At 37.4% G+C, this 21,499-nt stretch overlaps 1 protein-coding gene across 4 annotated transcripts; it reads right to left on the reverse strand.

Moving 5' to 3' along the window:
- Positions 1-513: 513 nt before the first annotated feature.
- LOC107783766 (VIN3-like protein 2) lies at positions 514-19,381 on the reverse strand. Of its 4 annotated transcripts, none has more exons than XM_016604789.2 (5): positions 19,249-19,381; positions 19,105-19,168; positions 13,963-14,641; positions 2,181-2,500; positions 514-1,993 (listed from the first exon to the last, which is right to left on the reverse strand). In XM_016604789.2, exons 1-5 carry the CDS (start codon positions 19,255-19,257, stop codon positions 795-797), a joined length of 2,271 nt encoding a protein of 756 aa, XP_016460275.2. In that variant the 5' UTR covers positions 19,258-19,381; the 3' UTR covers positions 514-794. The 4 variants fall into 4 exon arrangements, with proteins under 4 accessions (XP_016460275.2, XP_075092948.1, XP_075092947.1 ...); XM_075236847.1 differs by lacking the exon at positions 19,249-19,381 and adding an exon at positions 18,430-18,675 and having other exon boundaries at positions 19,105-19,245; XM_075236846.1 differs by lacking the exons at positions 19,105-19,168; positions 19,249-19,381 and adding an exon at positions 18,515-18,670.
- Between the last annotated feature and the right edge of the window lie 2,118 nt (positions 19,382-21,499).

A 21,499-nucleotide genomic window follows, 5' to 3' on the forward strand; every position in this document is an offset into this window, starting at 1 on the left:
TCATTATTGTTGTATTTCTCAAACCTATTCTGAAAATACTTTTCTTGAGCCAAGGATCTATCGGAAACAACCTTTCTACCACACAAAAAGGTTGGGGGTAAGATTTGCATACACCTCAAACCTTACCCTCTCAAGACCCTGCTTGTGGAATTACACTGGGTATGTTATAGTTTACTTCATCCAAACCAACTGTATTAAAGGAAGCACAAGTGATGTGTTAAAGCACAACCCCAGCGAGGAAAAATTAAGTCAAGTTTTAAGCTTGAAAGTAATGAATAAATTGCGCTGAATTCGAATATTTTCTAATATTATGAAGACCTTGGTTCCTCTCTTCAGAAAATTGCTTCTACATTTTGAAGTTGCAATGCACCACATACTGAAGGTTTTGATACGTTTCTCTTCCAAACAGTCCAGTTCATAAAAATTCATCTTCTGTTCTTGACATCCAAACTAAAGGCACTACTTCTAATGAACATCAAAATCTTCATGCTTAAAATATCAAGTAATATTTCTAGCTCAAAAGAATCAAATATCCAATAGATATTTATTTCAAATAATCTTACAGCAGATCCCTTTCATTCCAACTCCAACTTCATACCAGAGAGAAATGTGGATCAATTGGGCAGAAGCAATCTGTGAGAAAAATAAAAGATGGTCTAAATGTTTACAACATAGAATTATAATGATGAGATAGGACAATTTGGGAATAAAAGAATTATGTTAAGCTAAACAAACCCCATGGATTTGCAATTATAAATCATGTAGCAGGGAGAAGAGGATCCATTCCGAATCCGTTAATGCCAAAGCTTCAGGCAAAAGCCTCCAGGAACTACAGAGGATCTCTTGCTTGAAATAACATCAGAGAAAGTATCCACCAGCTGCCCAGCAAGTGATGCTGGATCTTCGATAAGGTTATCAACGAATGCCTTTACAATCCTAACATCTTGTGGTGTAGCTCTTAAGCTATACCAGGTTAAGAACTTCTGCCTGAATGTCTTATCAATATGTTCACCACATTCTAACCATCTAACTACTTTGACGTAATACTCGAAATCTTTATCTCCAGTTCCAGTACAATCTTCTTGCCATTCTCCAACTCTCTTCTTCGAAGAGCTGCCAACTTGTGGTCCATCCTCCTTCCCTGATCCATTATCAAGATTTTTGCTGCAATGTTCCGATTTCCCTTTCCGGCCAAGGCTGCCCTTCACATTCTCCAATTTGCAGGGTGTAATAGGCAAGCCAGCTTCCACACTACTGACAATTGGTGTAAATTCCAAGGCAGTCTGCGGAGGTGCATTTGACCCATTATCGGTGCTTGTCTCATCTGTTGTTTGAACATCTGAACACTGCTTGTTCTCAAGGTTTATAGCATCAGTATTTGGCAAGGAGCTTACTTTCACCATGCTATCTTCCTCATCGCCGAAGGATACCATTTCTCCTGCATTTCCTGTTTGACTTTTACCAGTAAAGGCGACTGTGGTGCAACACATGTCCGCAGAAATTGTTTTATCAGTGTTGTCACGACAAGAAAGACAATTATCCCTTCTGTTCTCATCGTCACTGCTGCAGAGAATAATGTTATTAGTTTCATCCTCCACTGAAGAAGGATTAGAAAGGTTGCTGCAATTCGTTGGTGGACTTTGACTTCTCTCAACTTCCAAGCTTTTCAAGTTCAGATTAGACAATTCATTTCCAGCTTTACTAGTGCAGAATTTAACTTCAAACATTCCCAGCTCTCTTTTGCTATCAAGGGACACAATCTTGAGAACGTAAGCTGTAGCTGGAGTCAGATCTGAGAGCACAAACCTAGTGCTAGGGGAAAACAATGTCCGAGTTGGTTCTACTGGATATTCCGTTTCATCAGCTTTCCGATGCCACAAAGTGTAACCAACAACATTCTCCATAGAAGCCCCTTCAGAACTCAAAACAACAGTCACAGATGAGGCAAAGACATCTTCAAATCTGACAAGTTTTGATGCCGTCACTTTGCAATCTACAAAATATAGCCCCATGTAAATGTATTACTTCACTTGACTTAAATGAGCACCAAACTTAGACAAAGAAAATAATGAAGGCATCACAGTAACACATGAAAAGAAAGGAATTCTACAGAATCAATAAATAGATAAGGACAGTGTCTATGTCTCCAATAACAAACCTCAAATTAGAATGAGTATTACCTTGGATCTTAGCATTAGACGGCATTTGGGACACTCTCTCAGAGAGCAGGGCATCTATGTACTCAATAGCCAAGCCACAAAGTTGCTGAACAGCTGGGCCAAATGAGAGCCTGTTCACAATACCTCTAGCCATCTTCACAGGCAAACCAGTCAGAGGGCCTACATCCGCTTCAAGCTTCTTTACAGCTTCATCAAGAACTTCACACAGCTTTTGGCAATTTTTGGTGCCAACTGAAATTTTTTGGCTCAACGAAAGCCTATAACATAATATGTCTACGCGCCTGGTATCTCTTGCCGTAATAAGTTGTTTTTTCAAAGAACTGCAAGAAGTGAAGAAAACATCTTTATTTCTACATACTAACCATAGCTTGAATTCTAATCATACAAGTTTGCATTTTGCAATACTTTAAAGCTTATATACATGTCAGTAGTCCTTTATGGATTCTACATGGAAATAGTTCACTGTATCCATCATGCAATAGAAGATCAATTTCACAACAGCAAAATTTTAACATCTTATTGTAGACTTGAAGGGAAATAGATATGATAATTAGGTCAATTGCCAATTAAGATAATGCACAAAATTGAACTTCTTCGGGGAACAGGAAGACACTGATATACAAAAAACAATAAGAATATACAGAATGGACAAAAGAGGATACAATAAAACCAGTTAGGAATTTAGTGTTCATGAACTGTACAAGGTCTTCAATCCCATCTGCAAAGATTTTTTTGCATCAAAATACGAGTTGTTTCAGAAATCGGCTCAACCAGATATAATATCTACAAAATGTCAAAATCTATCCTTCCAAAGAGTCCACAAAAGGAAGTGAGGGACGAAGACCCACAGCTTATATCTATGCTTCCCAATTTTTGAACCAGCATAAGACTCAATGAATGGTTACACTGAATAAGAAATATGCATGTAACATAAAAAGAAACTGGAAAATAAGCAAAGTATAGTAACTGTAATGTTTGGACAACATAATGTTAACATTAGATTCTGTTGGATACGCAGATTCTCGTTCAAATGCACAGAGAAATAATACACCCTCCATCCCAAGATAATGCAGGGTTGCAAGTAAGAAGGTCCGCGGATCAATCTTTTGTATGATTTTGTTAATTTCTTTTTAAATATACATAAACTAAAACTACATAAACATACATAAATTAAAATATTCTATAATAAAGCATCTAAAAAGATGTTTGGACAATGAAAAAAAGGCAGTCAGAAAAATCTGTTAAACTTCCTAAATAGGAAGTGTCATTCCTTTTGAGATGAAGGTGCAAAAAAATCTCTGAAACACTATTTCCCAATCTCATACAGAGACGTAGATCTATAAACCTGTTCCATATTTCACAGATTTGATCCTATGTTTCATTGTTTTTTATTTGTTTACTTATTTATTCCATCAGATGCCCTAGTCAATTATTTAATATCCAGGTCATGGAAATTTCAGTTAGTGCATATCACCGCAGCAACAACAACAACAACAACAACAACAACAAAAAAAAAAAAAAAAAATCTAATGAATTCTCACAAGTGAGGTCTGAGGAGGGTAGTGTTTACACAGACCTTACCCCTACCATGAGAGTGCAGAGAGGATGTCTCCGATGGACACTTGGTTAAAAAAAAGATGAAAAGAAGCATGGCAACAAGCAATAACAACAACGAGATATTAAGAAACCTAAAGTGAAAGATAGCAATCAAACAGCAAGACTAATAGCAATCTAAGAATAACAAAGATACAATAATAGCACTAATATTACTGGTATGGGAAAGAAAAAGGAAAACGCTCGACTACCTACTCTTCTTCTATCCTAATCATCAACCTCCACAACAAGTACTAATAGCAATCTAAGAATAACAAAGATACAAGAATAACACTAATATTACTGGTATGGGAAAGAAAATGGAAAACGCTCGACTACCTACTCTTCTTCTACCCTAATCATCAAGCTCCACACCATCCTATCATGGGTCATGTCCTCGATAAGCTAAAATGCGTCATGTTCTGCCTAATCACGTCTTCTCAATACTTTTTAGGCCTACCTCTACCTATCCTCATACCAGTATTGTGAAGAGCGTGAAGCGAGGAAAAGCGACAAGCCCCTTTTCGCTTAAAGCGAGAAGCGAAGCACTCGCTTTTTTGAAGTGAAGCGGAATTTTAAAAAAATATCAAAATAAATATTGCATAGACAACATATGTAACTGTAAGCAAAAAAATGGCAGCAACTGAAACGGAAAAAAATTGGGTAGCATTTCGAGACTGAAACAATGAAAGAAGAAGAAGAAGAAGAAGAAGAAGAAGAAGAGAATGAGAAAAAAAAAAGAACCGGAGGGGAAAAATTTAGCAGCATTTCGATGCTATTTTGAGACTGAAACAGTGAAAGAAAAAGAAAAAAGAAGAAGAAGAAGGAAGAAGAAGAAGAAATCACATACCTGCGCTTGAACTTGATGAACTTGAACTTGAAAAGTGCAGAAAATGGGAACCCTAGTCGCCTGTTTTTTTCTCTTGCTCGATATGTTTTGAAAAGAGAGCTTTTTTAATTTTTAATCTTTGGCAGCCTTAATATATCGAAGCTCTCGCTTCAGTCGCTACTGTCGCTTCTCACACTTCTCGCTTTTTTGGCAGAAGCGAACTCTTTATAACACCTGCTACGCTTCACAACATAGAAGCGACCAAGTTCCCGCTTCGCTTCACGCTTTAAGCGCTGAAGCGAGCGCTTTTCACAACACTGCCTCATGCCCACCAAGGACAACCTCTCACACCTCCTTAATGGGGCATTTGTTCTTCTCTTCATAGGCTTCAACTATCTTAGCCTCGCCTCCGCATCTGATCCTCCACGGGGGTCACTCCCACCTTTTCCCGGATATCTTCATTCCTAATCTTATCTAACCTAGAATGAACGCACATCCATCTCAACATCTTCAGTTCAACTATTTTCATCTTCTAGGCATGAGAGTTCTTGACTGACCAACACTCTACCCCATACAACATAATCAGTCTAACCACCACTTTATAGAACTTACCTTTTAAGTTTTAGTGGCATATTCTTGTCACACAAGACATCGGATGTGAGCTTCCATTTCATCCACTCTGCTCTAATACAATGTGTAACATCCTCGTCAATCTCCCCATTTCCTTGGATTACTGACCCAAGGTACTTGAAACTTCTTCTCTTGGGGATGACTTGTGGCATGCATGTCCGCTTCCTAGGTCCTGTCGCTGAACTTGCACTTCAAGTATTCTGTCTTGGTCCTGCTCAACTTGAAACCTTTAGATTCTAGGGTCTGTCTCGAAACCTCCAGTCTCCAGTTAACACCATGTTGCGTCTCGTCAGTCAGAACTGTCATCTGCAAATAACATACACCATGGCACCTCTCCTTGAATGTTGCGCGCCAGTGCATCTATCGCCAAGGAAAATAATAACGGGCTAAGAGTTGATCCCTGATGCAACCCAATCACAACCGGGAAGTACATATCACACAGCGGCAAAAAGAAATCCAGGTAATCAAACCCAACTTATATTCTCCTTAGGAGGTAAAACTTGATATTCTTCTGAAGTACAGTCACCTTGCAGAGGCTACACCAGTAGATTCATAAACTATACATACTTTCATGAATGGTAAACAGCCTTGGCAGCACAACCAACATGCTGGCACTGATATCTGCTCTAGTATAGTCTTTCTCAGTAGTCTTAAGGGTCCCCTTTGACACAGTAAAGGTTAAAATGCAAGGCATCATAGTTAGTTGCAAATCTAACCCTTAGTCCATCACCCACAGCTAGCCTATCCAGTAGTCGAATCATTTTGGCGACAACACAACAATTGCCTCACACACTCAAATCTTGTGATGTAGGTGGATTAGATAAGCAATTACAGATGAAACCAATATAACCAGTTGGGACAAAATGCGCTTTCGAGGGGTAAGAAAAGATGGTGAATCCAAAGACATGGGTAACAAATAGCTTTTAAACTCTAGGACTAGGATCGAAGCTTTAGAAAATGAAAAACAAATCTGGCAAAATAATAGAAGGAAAAAGTCAGAAAATATATAACACGAAAATTGCAGTCATGGGACCTAAAGGCTAGGAGCAAAGTAGGAATCAAAAGCTTTGGTTGTTGCACAATGTCTTTGTTGATCTCAAACGCATTGCATATAAAGGGCTTTTAAGTTCCTTTATCAAAAAGAAAAAGAAAAAAAGTGTGATTTGAAATTCTTTATATAATTAATCTTTTAGAACATGTGAGACATCAAATTACAAAATTATTAATATATAACAAATATGATGAGCTCGGAGCTCCAAAACAAGCTGGTTAAGACCAGGGAAGGTCATAACCCACGGCTCCCACGAGCTCAACAATCTATACAAGCTTAGGGTAGTAAAATTATGCAATGTTCCAAGTACCGAAAGATGTAATGATCAAATAGCGGAGGACACGGTACAACTATTATTAAACAGTTAAGCTTGATGCCATGCACAAGGACAAAACTCTCCTCCAGATTCTCGTACTAGAGTTGGCTCCTCGCAATTCTCCCTTTAACAACAATGGTTAGATAGGAACCGAACTGCCTCACGATGTTCTAAACCCAACTCACGTACCACTTGGATCGGCGAACAACCGAGCCCTTTAAAACAAAATTGAAGTTGCAATCAAGGTTTGAGGCCTTAATTTACAAATTACTCTCCTTAACCTCCTTGACATTTTTTCCAAAAAATGCAACCTCTGAACTAGACACCAGGTTAACCCCGGAGGTTAATTTGATCCTGATTATCTTTCATTAACTGGTTTCAGGTAATAGGAGGCCCTGGTCCACCACTTCATGTGTCTCAAATCACTCAAGCTCATCATCTGTCAATCAACCTCACTCCATCGGCACCCTTCCTTCTAATCTTTTTAACTCATAATAAAGAACAAGAAAACTAACAAATAAAAAAAACAATATATAAAACAATCTGCTCACAATAAACAAGCCTTAATTTGTGCACCGGATCTTTCATTCCCTCAAAGCATCTAGAAAATTACTGGAAAGAATAAGTTTAGCTTCTTTTTCAGTTGACAATTGCTCTCAAGAATGTTTGCTTAAGAATGCCCTTGTTCCCAAACCACTTATTTTGGATAAAAGATATTGAACATCCAATAGTACCATTATATTACGATTAATCAAGAAAAGTTCTGACAAGAACAAATTTCTATATATTATCCATGAATGTGAATTTCGCTTTTGAACTTGGAGATAATGCCTACGGACTCGGAGAGCAACTTTTAATACTTATTTATCTTATCTTAATTTTGCCAAAGTTCAAGCAGCTCAGTAACTTTACTTTTGTTCAAAATTGCACATTAATCTCCTTTCTAACATAACTTCAACAAGGAAGAAAGCTTCTGACACATCCAACAACGTTGTTCGCTGCAGCTAGAAAAGTATTTTGTTTCTTTCGCTATTTCTCTTTTTAGTGAAACAGCTATAGCTCCACATTTGATCTTAATCAAAAGGATTTGAGATGCAGAATACAAAGGTAGCAAAAAAGTTAGCTCCAAAACAATGTCTATGCTAGAATCAGGGAGCTAACAAAATCCAAAAAATTATCAATATTGTTTATAGGGGAATGAAAATGCCAACTAAACAATCTAATAAAGCATTTGGCTTAAGAGTGTAAGTTGGAGTTAAGACCCCAACAACAATAGTTTCTAACCTGTTACCAAACCCTTTATAAGAAGCTTTTCTAACTGCATTAGTCTAGCTCTAGCAAAAGAAGCACTTAACAGCCCTCAACTTTCGTTCTGTTCGAATTTGATATATACAATCTTTCAAATATTTTTTTCACGGTAGAGTACTCCGCTTTGGCCAGTCAAGAATTCTCATATCCAAAAGATGAAAGTAACAGAAATGAGGATGTTGAGGTAGATGAGCGGGCATACTAGGTTGGATAAGATTAGTGTTAGTTTGATAGTTAAATAGTAGTAAATAACCCCAATCCCATATGTATTAGGAGTAGGACATGTATTATATATAAATAGGGCTCATTGTATCATTGTCATAATTAATCAATAATATATTTTCTCCCGTGCATTCTCACAATTAGGAATGACGACATTCGGGCAAAGGTGGGGTTGCGCTCATTTCAGCGACTCCCGGGAAGAAAAACCTCGTCGCCGTGCAATTTCCCGGCGACTTAGAAGGCTGCCCGCAATCAAGTCACTTTCTGTCGGTGTTGTGCAAAAACCAATACGACCACGAGGTAGATCACTCCTCGGCGACAAACCCATTAAAATTTCTCCGGCAGAAAAGCTGCCACGCGCCGGCAACAGAAATTTTCCGATGAGCGCGTAAACCCACGCGCCGGCGAGTACGACCACTTCCGGCCATTTTTTTACGACGGTTCTTAGAACAGTTGGGTCGGCTACTAATTCCGACCCTACCCATCCTGTTTTCGTTTGATTCCGACCACTTTGAGTTTTTCCGGCGACTACACTGATTTTTCCGGCAGCTACAGTGATTTTTCAGGCGTGAACAGTGATCCCCAGAAAATTTCTGCTTTTTCCGGCACGATATTATAATGGCATTCGTATCGGAAGCCTTTAACTCACAATTCGTTGGATCCAATGCATTGAATCTCATCCAGATGGTTTCTTTACCGGATTATATTGAGTTCCTTCAGTACAAAGCACGTAAACAGACATCTTCAGGATTAGCCTCCGGTGTTCCAACAAATAGTGGCATGACTTGTGTCTCCCAATCTTCACCTTCTGAGTCTTGGGTTATTGATTCAAGTGCATCTGATCATATTTCTCGTAACAAATCTCTTTTCACTAGTATTTCATATTCTCAATCTCTTCCAACAGTCACAATGGCCAATGGGTCTCAAGCCATGGCAACAGCAATAGGTCAAGCAAGTCCACTTCCTTCCTTACCTTTAGACTCCGTTCTTTATGTTCCTGGTAGTCCTTTTAATCTCATAGCCGTTAGTCACTTAGCCAAATCCCTTAAATCTGCTATTTTATTTCTTGATGACCTTGTTTTTATACAGGAACGCAGTACAGGGCAGATCATAGGTACCGGACGTGAATCAAATGGACTTTATTACCTTATCCTTGCAAAATCACATGGACTCGCATCTTGTCTTCCTCCAATAACTTCTTCCGTTACTGATTCACCAGATTTATTACATAAACGGTTAGGACATCCCAGTTTGTCAAAACTTCAGAAAATGATACCTGGCTTATCTCACTTGTCCACTCTAGAGTGTGAGTCATGTCAGCTCGGTAAGTATACCCGCTCCCATTTCTCGCGGCGTCTCTATAATCGAGCAGAGTCACCTTTTACTTTAGTCCATTCAGATGTTTGGGGTCCTAGTCGGGTCAGTTCTACCTTGGGATTCCGCTACTTTGTCAGTTTCATTGATGATTATTCCAGGTGCACTTGGATATTTTTGATGAAAAATCGATCCGAGTTATTTTCTATTTTTCAGACCTTCCATGCTGAAATTCAGAAACAATTTGGGGTTTCTATCCACACATTTCGTAGTGATAATGCCTAGAGTATTTGTCTTCCTCATTTTAGCAATTTATGAACTCCAATGGGATTATTCATCAAACATCTTGTTCGTACACATCCCAACAAAATGGGGTAGCTGAAAGAAAGAATAGACATCTTATTGAAACTGCTCGTACTTTACTCATACAATTTCATGTTCCGCTGCGTTTTTAAGGGGATGCAGTTCTTACATCTTGTTATCTTATTAATCGTATGCCATCTTCAGCTATCCAAAATCAAGTTCCATTCTCTGTCCTGTTTCCCCACAGACCTTTGTTCTCTCTTCCACACTGTGTCTTTGGGATTCCCCACAGACCTTTGTTCTCTCTTCCACACTGTGTCTTTGGGAGTACGTGTTTTGTTCATGACATTACTCCAGGAAAAGATAAGTTAGCTCCTCGTGCTCTTTAAGTGCATATTTCTGGGTTACTCAAGAACGCAAAAAGGATATCGATGTTATTCTCCTGACCTTCAGCAATTTCTTATGTCTGCTGATGTTACCTTCTTTGAAACTCAATCATACTTCACAGGTCCAGATAATCACTTAGATATTTTTGAGGTGCTACCCGTTCCTTCTTTTGGAGATTCAGTCCCCATCTCCCATTCATCTTCCTCCATAGCTCCACCGCCTACAGTTCCAGTTGCAGCTCCACCACCTATAGCTCCAGTGTCACCATCGAGTCTAGTGCCACCACCTAGTCCAGTTCCACCAACTATAGCTCCAGTGCCACCACCTAGTCCAGTTCCACCAACTATAGCTTCAGTGCCACCACCTAGTCCAGTTCAACCTTCTACAGCTCCACCCTGACTTATCATCGTCGTCCGCCCCTAGCATTAGGCCCAGCTGATTCACGTCCTGCACCTGACCCTGCTAATACTGCGGACTTGTCTCCTCTTAATCAACCGATTGCACTACGAAAAGGTATACGGTCCACACTTAATCCTAATCCCATAATGTCGGTTTAAGTTACTATCGTCTCTCATCATCCCATTATGCATTTGTGTCATCTTTGTCCTCTGTTTCCATCCATAAGTCTACAGGTGAAGCACTGTCTCATCCCGGATGGCGACAAGTTATGATTGACGAGATGTCTGCTTTACATACGAGTGGTACTTGGGAGCTTGTTCCTCTTCCTTCAGGTAAATCGACTGTTGGTTGTCGTTAGGTGTATGCAGTCAAAGTTGGTCCAGATGGTCAGGTTGATCGACTTAAGGCTCGTCTTGTTGCCAAAGGATATACTCAGATATTTGGACTCGATTACAGTGATACTTTCTCTCCCGTGGCTAAAATTGCATCAGTCCGCCTTTTTCTATCCATGGCTGCTATTAGTCATTGGCCTCTCTATCAGTTGGACATTAAGAATATTTTTCTTCACGGTGACCTTGAGGATGAGGTTTATATGGAGCAACCACCTGGGTTTGTTGCTCAGGGGGAGTCTAGTGGCCTTGTATGTCGGTTGCGCCAGTCCCTCTATGGTCTAAAGCAGTCTCCTCGAACCTGGTTTGGTAAGTTCAGCACAGTTATTCAGGAGTTTGACATGACTCGTAGTGAAGCTGATCACTCTGTATTTTATCGACATTCTGCTTCAAATCTCAGTATTTATCTGGTCGTTTATGTTGACGATATTGTTATTACCAGCAATGATCAGGATGGTATTAGTAAGTTGAAGCAACATCTTTTTCAGCACTTTCAGACTAAGGATCTGGGCAGATTAAAGTATTTTCTGGGTATTGAGGTCGCTCAGTCTAACTCGGGTATTGTGATCTCACAACGGAAGTATGCCTTAGATATTCTTGAGGAGACAAGAATGACAGGTTGTAGACCTATTGACACTCTGATGGATCCGAATTCTAAACTTCTGCCAGGACAGGGGGAGCCTCTTAGCGATTCTGCAAGATATAGGCGGTTGGTTGGTAAATTAAATTACCTCACAGTGACTAGACCTGACATTTCTTTTCCTGTGAGTGTTGTGAGTCAGTTTATGGATTCTCCCTGTGATAGTTATTGGGATGCAGTTGTCCTAATTCTTCGGTATATAAAATCAGCTCCAGGCAAAGGCTTATTGTTTGAGGATCGAGGTCATGAGCAGATCGTTGGATACTCAGATGTTGATTGGGCAGGATCACCTTCTGATAGACGGTCTACGTCTGGATATTGTGTCTTAGTAGGAGGAAATTTGGTGTCTTGGACGAGCAAGAAACAGAATGTGGTTGCTCGGTCTAGTGCAGAAGCAGAATATCGAGCAATGGCTATGGCGACATGTGAGCTAATTTGGATCAAACAGTTGCTCAAGGAGTTGAAATTTGGTGAGATTAGTCAGATAGGACTTGTGCGTGATAATCAAGTTGCTCTTCATATTGCGTCAAATCCAGTGTTCCATGAGAGAACTAAACACATCGAGATTGAATGTCACTTTGTTAGAGAAAAGATACTCTCGGGAGATATTGCTACAAAATTTGTGAAGTCGAATGATCAGCTTGCTGATATTTTCACCAAGTCCCTCACTGGTCCTCGTATTAGTTATATATGTAACAAGCTCGGTACATATGATTTATATGCATCAGCTTGAGGGGGAGTGTTAGTTTGATAGTTAAATAGTAGTAAATAACCCTAATCCCATATGTATTAGGAGTAGGACATGTATTATATATAAATAGGGCTCATTGTATCATTGTCATAATTAATCAATAATATATTTTCTCCCGTGCATTCTCACAATTAGGAATGACGACATTCGGGCAAAGGTGGGGTTGCGCTCATTGAAGACAAAATGCAGGAAATGAGGTTTAGATAGTTCGAGCACGTGTAGAGAAGCCTTGATGCCCCGGTTAGGAGGGGCGAGCGGTTGACCTTGACCAGTATGAGAAGAGGTAGAGGACGGCCTAAGAAATATTGGGAAGAGGTAATCAGTCAAGACATGGCGCGACTCCAGTCCACCGAGGACATCACCCTTAATAGGAAGGTTTGGAGGGCAAGTATTAGGGTCGTAGGTTAATAGGTAGTTGAGCGTTTTTCTACTCTGTTGTGGGTGTTAAGCTAGTTTGTTAGTGTCTTGCTTTAGTTTAATAGTGGTACTTGTTGTGTTCGTACTATTTTTCTGCTCCGGTTTCCTAGTACCTTTACATGGTTCTGATTATTGATATTACCTTTTCTATTTATTTTTCTGATTTTTCGGTCACTAGTACTATCTTCCCGACGCATGCTGTTGTTACTGTTCCTTTGCCTCTTTTTCATCTCTTTGTGCCGAGGGTCTTTCGGAAACAGCTTTACCCCATAGGGTAGGGGTAAGGTCTGCGTACATACTACCCTCCCCAAACCTCATATGTGGGATTATACTGGGTTGTTGTTGTTGTACTCCGTTTTGGGGTCGTGCTAGTCTAACATATATGGATGAACTAACAGATTAGTCCATAGTCCATGTAAAGTTTGGAATAACTCGAGGGACCCTAAAACAGAATGATCAATACGCCGGATCAATAGAAAGTTTTGATCATATTTCAATACCAGGTATTGCTATTAAACTATGAAAGAGTTCTTGGAATAAAACAAAAGGAAGTTGGGTTGAAGAAATAAGTCTAGGATCAATTTTATTTCATAATTTAAGCAAAAACATGCCCAACTACTTAAATTAGAGATGACACTTGGTATGATTCTTCATATACCAGAAATCGTTACCTTCTCCTTCCCAATTTGCACCCTCAAGGCAACCCCCCCCCGGGTATTGGCTAATCATAGGAACTACAACTCTGATTAACACAATAAATCAAAGGACACTCCATTCAGGCTACCAAAAATGCGCACACGAGGAGTACAGTCTAACAGCCATTGGAAAAGTGAAGCAACCACATGCAAAGGCAGAGAATTGAGAAAAAATAATGAAAAAAGTGGAGCAAACTCCATGTTATCTCTCTACAATTAGGCCTTTTCTGAAGCTCTTGTTGGTTATTTGTTGCGATAAATAGTCCACAGTTCAAACATAAATCTTATATCTATCTAAATACTCATTGCAAAAAAAAAAAACAAGATACCAATCCCAAGACGAAAGTTCAAGACGTTAATAAAAGTACTTTTATCAGAAGAGCTACAATACACATAATTACTGAAAAAGAGAAAGGTAAGAAAACTTGGAATGTGGACAAATACAGATGCCACTTGAAAGAAAAATTTTCTGTCTTATTGTGGATTCATAAAATCACAACATCAGATCACGCTGACAGGAGGTAATATAAAGAGTTACCTGAGTAGATCATTAGCTTTTCCACAGGATACACAATAAAAGGTTCCATTATTGCCCCCATCTAATTTATCAGTTGCAATACCAGATTTTCCATGCTTAATGGCACACTCAAGGTGGCATGACATCCCACATGAATCCCCTTGAAAAGGAGGCTCTGAGCTGCAAATCAACCATAGACTAGGGTCCTTGTTGTCATCATAGTTACGGCAAATACAACATGAACACCTTTTGCAAAATGCATCTTCACAACTTAATTTAGCTCTGCAAGCCAAATTTTTGCAGTACACAACATTGTCTAAACTAACATTAACATTTGTTGTTGAAGAATTATTAGCCTCAATAGGAAAACGACTTGGATGCTCAGCTTTCCTCTGCCTCTTGGAACTCCTCTGTCCATTCTCTGATGAAGGCTGCATTTCAAGATTAGATGTACTTCCATGCTCCAATGAATTCTTCTCAGATACAATTTTCAGAAGGTTTTCTATTATTTTTAATTTTGTCAGTCCAGTATACTTCCTTTCTTTTCCCATCTCTGCACATAATATCTGCAAAATCTCCTGACGGCTCCAAGATTGCAGCATTTCAGGGGCACCATGTGACCGCTTTGATAATTCATAAACTAATTCCCTCTTTTCCTCCATACTCAATTTACTGCACTTAGATGGATCAAATGCAAAACCTAGAACAAGAAAGCAGGAAAAGTAACTTCAAACAAACAAGTTTGTAAATTCCTATCCAATAAAAACCAATAAGGTTAGCAAAGTACATTTGACAAACTGAGATGTTGCTGTTCTTCTCTTTCTTTTAATTCTTAAAATTTTAAATTATTTGTGTAGCTTCAGTTCATTTTTGAAGGGTTTTCAAGCTAATCTTGTTCAATTTTTTATATTAAAAGGTTATTAAGTTCAATTTTCTTACTGCTTGTGGCTTCCCTCAGTAATGGAATATATTTCAACTGCAACCAGATTACCAAAAAACACGAAGAAAAGCCATCATTTGCAATCAAATGGCAAATGCAAGTAATAGGACAAACAGAGAGGGAGATCACTCAATCGATCAACTATGCCACTAATCCAAAACTAGTAAAGTCGGCTATAATCCTCATATTCAATCTGCTCTATTTGGGTACAAATTCCACAACTAAATATTTTATCTTATAAAGAAAATTTGGTGATCTTTAAGATTAGAGATTCTCTAAATCTTTCACTTATCGTGAAACTGATACATAAAAGTCTCCAACTTATAGTCATAATGTAAATATAACTACAATAAACACTAATCCAAACTAGTTGGTATCACCTATATGAGTCATTTGCTTCTATGTGTATTCTGTTCCTAGTTAAATCCCTGTTTGATTCTAAAAAATTGTAGGTTTTCTGTTCTTTTCTAAGCTGAGCCCTTATTAATTTCAAGGGATTGTAGGTCTCTTGAAACAACATACCCTCATGTGATACTTTATATTAAAGAGTGTACTTTATACTCTTTTAAGTGTTAACACTTTCAGTTATCATAGTACTGCATCAATGGAGTTAATGCATTTGGCGATCTATAGGACATGATCAAACCATGTCAGATAACCTCTCATTTTATCCTCTATGAGTGATACTTGTACCTTTGTCACTGTGATATTTCTAATTTTGTTGGATCGGTGCATTTTGAGTTCTAAGCAGACATGATACAAACCACCTCAAACAACCTCCTATTTTATCATCTATCTGTGCTACTTGCACCCTCTATTACACGTGATCACTTCTAATATCATCTAATATGATATCTATATGACCAAACATCAATCTTATATCTTACATTTCTATGATGCTCTTTTTGTGGATATGTTGGGGCCTTAAAGGCACAACTTTGATTCCTATATAACAGTCTATAGAACTTGTCGTTCAATTTGTTAGATATCTTCCTATTCACATAGCACTCTCGTACCATTTCTCCAATTCAACCACCCTGCTTTAGTTTAATATGTGACATATTCATTTATCATTCCATTCTCTTGCAGACTATCCTTGGTAGGAAGGTCTGGAGGTCAAGCATTAGGGTTGTAGGTTAGGGGGTAGTACAGCTTTCCTTACTTCATACCGGGGGTGAGGCGGGGTTGGATTAGGGTTTGATCTTAGATGGCTTGCAGTTTATGTTGAATCCACACTATCCTTGTTATTTATCTTAGCCCCGGGCCATAGATTCTGGTTACTGTTATTGCATGTCATTCATCTTTTGGTTGTTATGCTTCTGTTACTATTACGGTTTCTACTGGAGTTACTAATGAATTGTCTTTTCTTGTTTTTTATTTCCGTCTTTCTGAGCCGAGGGTCTATCGGTAACAACTTCTCTGCCCTATCGAGGTAGGGGTAAGGTCTGGGTACACATTACCCTCCCAGACCCCACTTTGTGGGATTTTACTGGGTAGTTGTTGTTTCTCTTGCAGACTAAACCTAGATATTTGAGTTGTCTGCATTTAAAGGTCAAAGTCTAGTCTAATCCCATCTCAACATCACTATTATACTTACTAGTGCATATATTTTGTTTTACTTCTGCTTATCTAAAACTCTTCCTTTTTGAGTAATTATCGAAAATTCCAACTTTTGACTGAATCACTTGCCAATTTACTTGATAAACACAACATTACTGGCAAATGTATGCACATAGAACAACATCTTGTATACACAAGGTTAACTAATCTATAAATAAGCTAAAATACTATAGACTCAGAGGGTGTTTGGATTGGCATATAAAAAGTAGCTTTTAAGCTAAAAGCCAAAAGCTATAAGTTGGTAATACCCAACTTTTGGCTTTTGGCTTATTTTTGTACTTTTTATGCCTAAAAGTATGTGCTTTTAAGCAATTTTTATCATTGCCAAACACCACACAAATTAAAAAAGTGCTTAAAAGCCAATAAGCACTTAAAATAAGTCAATCCAAACACCCTCTCAAAGCAGATCTCTAGTGTAAGGTTGTCGTTTCTTTTTTTGGAAAGAGTAAAAGAGCATAGATATGTAGACATTACAACGATGACAAAGAACGATTTTATTTTATGCTTGGTAGATATAATGTTGAGGGTATTTCTTTTCTTTTGCTACAAATTTTCATTGTCTTTTGACGTTTGCGGCTTTGCGCAGAAAATCACTAATTTCATACACAGAGACAGGAACAATAAGTTTTTTGTTTCGGTAAAAAAATTCATTGGATGCTGATATGCTCAACAGTTAACATCTCAAAAATCTTAGCTGAATCAGAATCTCCCATTCAAACATAAAAATTAAATTAAAATAGCACATCCCATTATGAATTTTGTTAATGACACTTTCACATCTCCTTGGCCTCCTCTCCTTCAATCTCCTCTCTCTATATGCAAACCTCTCGTCCCCATATCCGGAGTTTTATCCAAGCAATAAATCCCTTCGGCGCACTCAATAACCTTGGAACGTAAACATACTCACAAACGAACCCCCTTCCTTTTAGCATTCTGCTTGTTAATAGATTTTACACGTGCCAGCTAAGCTCACAATCTATCAATCACCTATTCCTACAATATCCAGTGGTTGCTGATATCTGGCATATGTTCTTCTCAGTTTTTAGCATCAGTTGGACATTACCTCAGAGCATCAAGGAAACAGTTGAAGGTTAGAACATTTGGAAAGTCAATAAGGCCATCAAGAAAATTTGGCAGATGATCCCAACATGCAATTATTTGGTGTATTTGGTCAAAAAGGAAACAAAGATATTTTGATGGCATTTCAACTCCAAACGACACCTTGAAAGCTAGATGTCTACTGAATCTTTTTTAGTTGGAGTAATTTTACTCCTGTAAATAATGTTGTCCTTTTTCTTGACTTTATTACCTCTCTTACCCTGACTTGACAACCTACTTTTTCGGTGCTCTATATTTTTGGTTAGCTCCCTGATCTTAGTTTAGAACATGTTGTAATGGAGTTATATACTTTTGTACTTATTGCATCTTCTTGATGCCAGCAATATAGCATCTTACTTCATCAAAAATAAAAGGACACCCTTCCTTTTTCTTTTCATTGAAATTTTTATGTTCTCTCAGATTTTTACCTCACCTACCATGGCTACTTTTATATTCACTAGAATTCTTGGAGTGGGAGTAGCCATGGCTATTATATGCCCTAGGCATGTAGTCATGCGCGCTTTTCGGGCTTGGAACTGCCCGCACGCATGAAATCCCAGCATTCTGATTTTGGGCGCATGCTTTGCTCTGCCCCTGCACATGGTTTCTCTAACAGGATAGCCTTTAGTAAAATGCTCCTAATTTTTTGTCAGAATGTCCAAATGATGAAAGGTTTGAAGCGTTGGAAATTAGACTTTAAGGGGCTTTAATTGGCCATCTAATTCATTACTAAATTCATTATAAATTGGGAATTGTGATCATTTGACGTCAGGGCATATGTGACTATGGTAGTCTTCTTCCTTTATACAATTGCAACTTGTTCGAACTACCTTTTCCTTCTTCTAAACATCCACACTACCTCTTGTACATAATATTTAGGTAAAGTTTCAGAAAGATAAAGGTAGAGAATGTAGCTATTTCTCCTTCGACTTGACATTGTCATAGCTCTCCATTTCCTTGAATATTTCCAAACTGACCATATAATATGGTCGTGTCATTGTAAAATAGGAATCATGTCCATATTCCTCGGTTCGCATTGGTAAACCCTTTTCAAATTGTAAAATGTGACCACAACACTGTAGGCAAAGAAAATGGCATAGTTATCACATTGCTGATATGTTCCAAATATAATAATTATACTCACCCCAGAAGAGTAGGTATGTAGGTAACTAACCACCAATTCTACCACCCATTTCAGTAAACCAAAAAATTAAAAAAAATTATAGAAGTAATTATTTTATACATATAAAACAGTAATTAAATTTCATACTATAGTATGCAAGAGATAAAATAAAATTAACAGTATGTATAAAGAAAAGAAAGAATGGATAAAATTAACACCATTCAATATATCAGTAAAACATTAGCAGGATTATAAACTAACAGATCAGAAATTTCACAGCTACTTCCTCTGTCCCAATTCGTTTGAGTGATATTCTTGTGAAATTCTTACTTTACTAGCCATTGTTTTTGGCAGAATAAAACTAAAAAGAAAAGAAAATTACCCTCAAAGGAAGAATTGTCCATGGCAGCTGGTAAAAAAACAACCACCCTTTGTAGCCTTAGCACCTGAGACCCACAAAAGGGATGGGATTTTCAATCAGATTATAACTTTGACCCAAAAAGAGAGATATGTATCGCTCGCTCACCAGTTTCATGTGGTGTGAAAGATCACACAATCACCCACGTTAAAGAAAGAGATTGGGAGAATAGAATAGAAATAGTAGAAAAAAAGGGGTCACAAGCGAGGAATCCATGAAGAGAAAGGGATCTTTCAACGTGGGCTTTTCGGTACCCGAAGCAGTAGTTGATAAAGAGAGGGTGGTGGGGTACTTATGTGGGTCCAACGGGTCCAGATTCGGAGGACGAAATTAAATATATTTACGATAATGGGCTAGTAATTAGTTTACGTAAGGAAAGTTAAAATTGCATGGTCGTCCTATTTGGTCGTCCCTATAATTATTTAATTTATATATACTTTTTATTTTTTTAACTTGTACCCGGTATTTAAATAACTTTAGGCATTTTTCTCCTCTTTATTCTTCTTCTTCTTTTTCAGGTAACAGTAATTTTATATGGTATTTGTGAATATATTTTAAGGTAGTTTATGATATTTTACAGTGCTAAACTGTTGTGGCCCTTTATTTTTTACTATTTCTTATGATTTCTTCATTTTCTTAATTGCAAAAGGGGTTCGTTAGATTTATTGTTGTTGTGACAAATTGATGATTGGGGTTTGTTCTTGATGATATTTGAAAGTTATGTTTCAAATTTGAGCTCATTTGAAGTAGATTTAGGTATTAAATTGTATATTGGATTGTTAAAATTCGAAGAATAAATTTCTATTTCTGGGCAATTTGCACTTCAAACTTATTTAGCCTTAAGTGCATGAAAACATTGGTTGTATTTCAGACTTTTTGGCCTTTTAGTTCGTAGAGACTACCATTGGGATCATGACTTTCCTATCATTATTCTCAATTCTAATCAAAGAATTACCTCCTACTTAACCGGATTTTCATTTGTCTATAAGTACCCTTTCACTTTGGGATTCAAACCTGCTATTGATCCTATTATTCTCGAGTTCTGCCATTTATTGCAATTTTTCGCTTAGACTTATTGGTCTTAAGTGTAGGAAAACGTTTGTTGCACTTCAGACCTTTTGGCCTTAAGTGTAATTTTTTACTTTAAACTTATTGGCCTTAAGTGCATGAAATCGTTGGTTGTACTTCAGACCTAATTGACCTTAAGTGTATCTGAAGTACATTTTTTTTACTTCAGACTAACTTTTTTTTTAACTTTAGATCCGAGAAGTCTGAAGTTGATCGTAAAATGAATAGATTTGCAAAAATTTTGTAAAATGGGTATATGTTCAATTGTGATCCCAAAACTGGGTGTAAATACAAAAGCCCCGTAAAAAGGGGAAAACCAAAAGATTTAATCTGGGATATAATGGTTACTAATTTGAACATGCGAATATGAATTATCAAAGTTTGATTAGACACATGTAACTTATTTTACTTGTTTTTTAATCATATAAGATACAAACATGTTATGAAACATATCTTACTTAATATTTCCTTATAGCTAGACATGTTCTTAGTGTGATCACACGTAATTAGAATGCACATAAATTTGGATTTTGCAAGTTTACAAAGAGAAGGAAACTAAAGAATAAATAGCGCGCACATACACGCACACACAAAAAGACCACTTTTGTAATAGTTTTCTTCTGAATTAATCTCCAAACATTAAAGAGAAATTTTCATAAAGTATTATCTTTTAAAAGTAATTAACCATCTATATATACCATTTGCTATATTACGGATTATAGATACCTTTTATGTGGTTATAAGATGTATTTGATGTATTTAAGCTATTGTATTTATGAATACAATAGCAAAAATAGACGTGAATCAGGGAAGTCCAGCTAATCAGTTGTTGTATTCGAGTGTATTCAATTGTATTCATGGAGTAAAACATGGGATTACAGCTGGATAGATTATTGTATTCGACTATATTCGACTGTATTCACGGCGTGAAATAGGAGATTACACTATTTTTAAAACGGAAAGTGAATCAATTAACATAATAAACTCCTAATATAATGAACAAACTCAATTGTAATACACAAATTTTGTATTTTCAGTTATAGAAACGGTTCTCAACCGAAAAATACCCCAAAAATATAGTAATCTTCAGAGAAATTATATAATATATCTGAATACATAAATTATAGTATTAATTAAAAAAAACTTATGAATACATTCATGACATCTAGCGAGACAGTGAATACAATGAAATACATAGAATACAATGGGATACATTAAAATACAATAAGAAAAAAAGACAGTGAATACAATGAAATACATGGAATACATCGAGATACATTGAATTACAATG

Source organism: Nicotiana tabacum, chromosome 18 (assembly GCF_000715075.1).
Source record: "Nicotiana tabacum cultivar K326 chromosome 18, ASM71507v2, whole genome shotgun sequence".
Classification (NCBI taxonomy): Eukaryota; Viridiplantae; Streptophyta; class Magnoliopsida; order Solanales; family Solanaceae; genus Nicotiana; species Nicotiana tabacum.

Coding starts and splice junctions, on each gene's coding strand:
- LOC107783766 (XM_016604789.2), bottom strand. Junction 14,642..19,104: donor GGACAATTCTTCCTTTGAGG/GTAATTTTCTTT, acceptor TTCTTGTTCTAG/GTTTTGCATTTGATCCATCT. Junction 1,994..2,180: donor GTCTAATGCTAAGATCCAAG/GTAATACTCATT, acceptor TATATTTTGTAG/ATTGCAAAGTGACGGCATCA.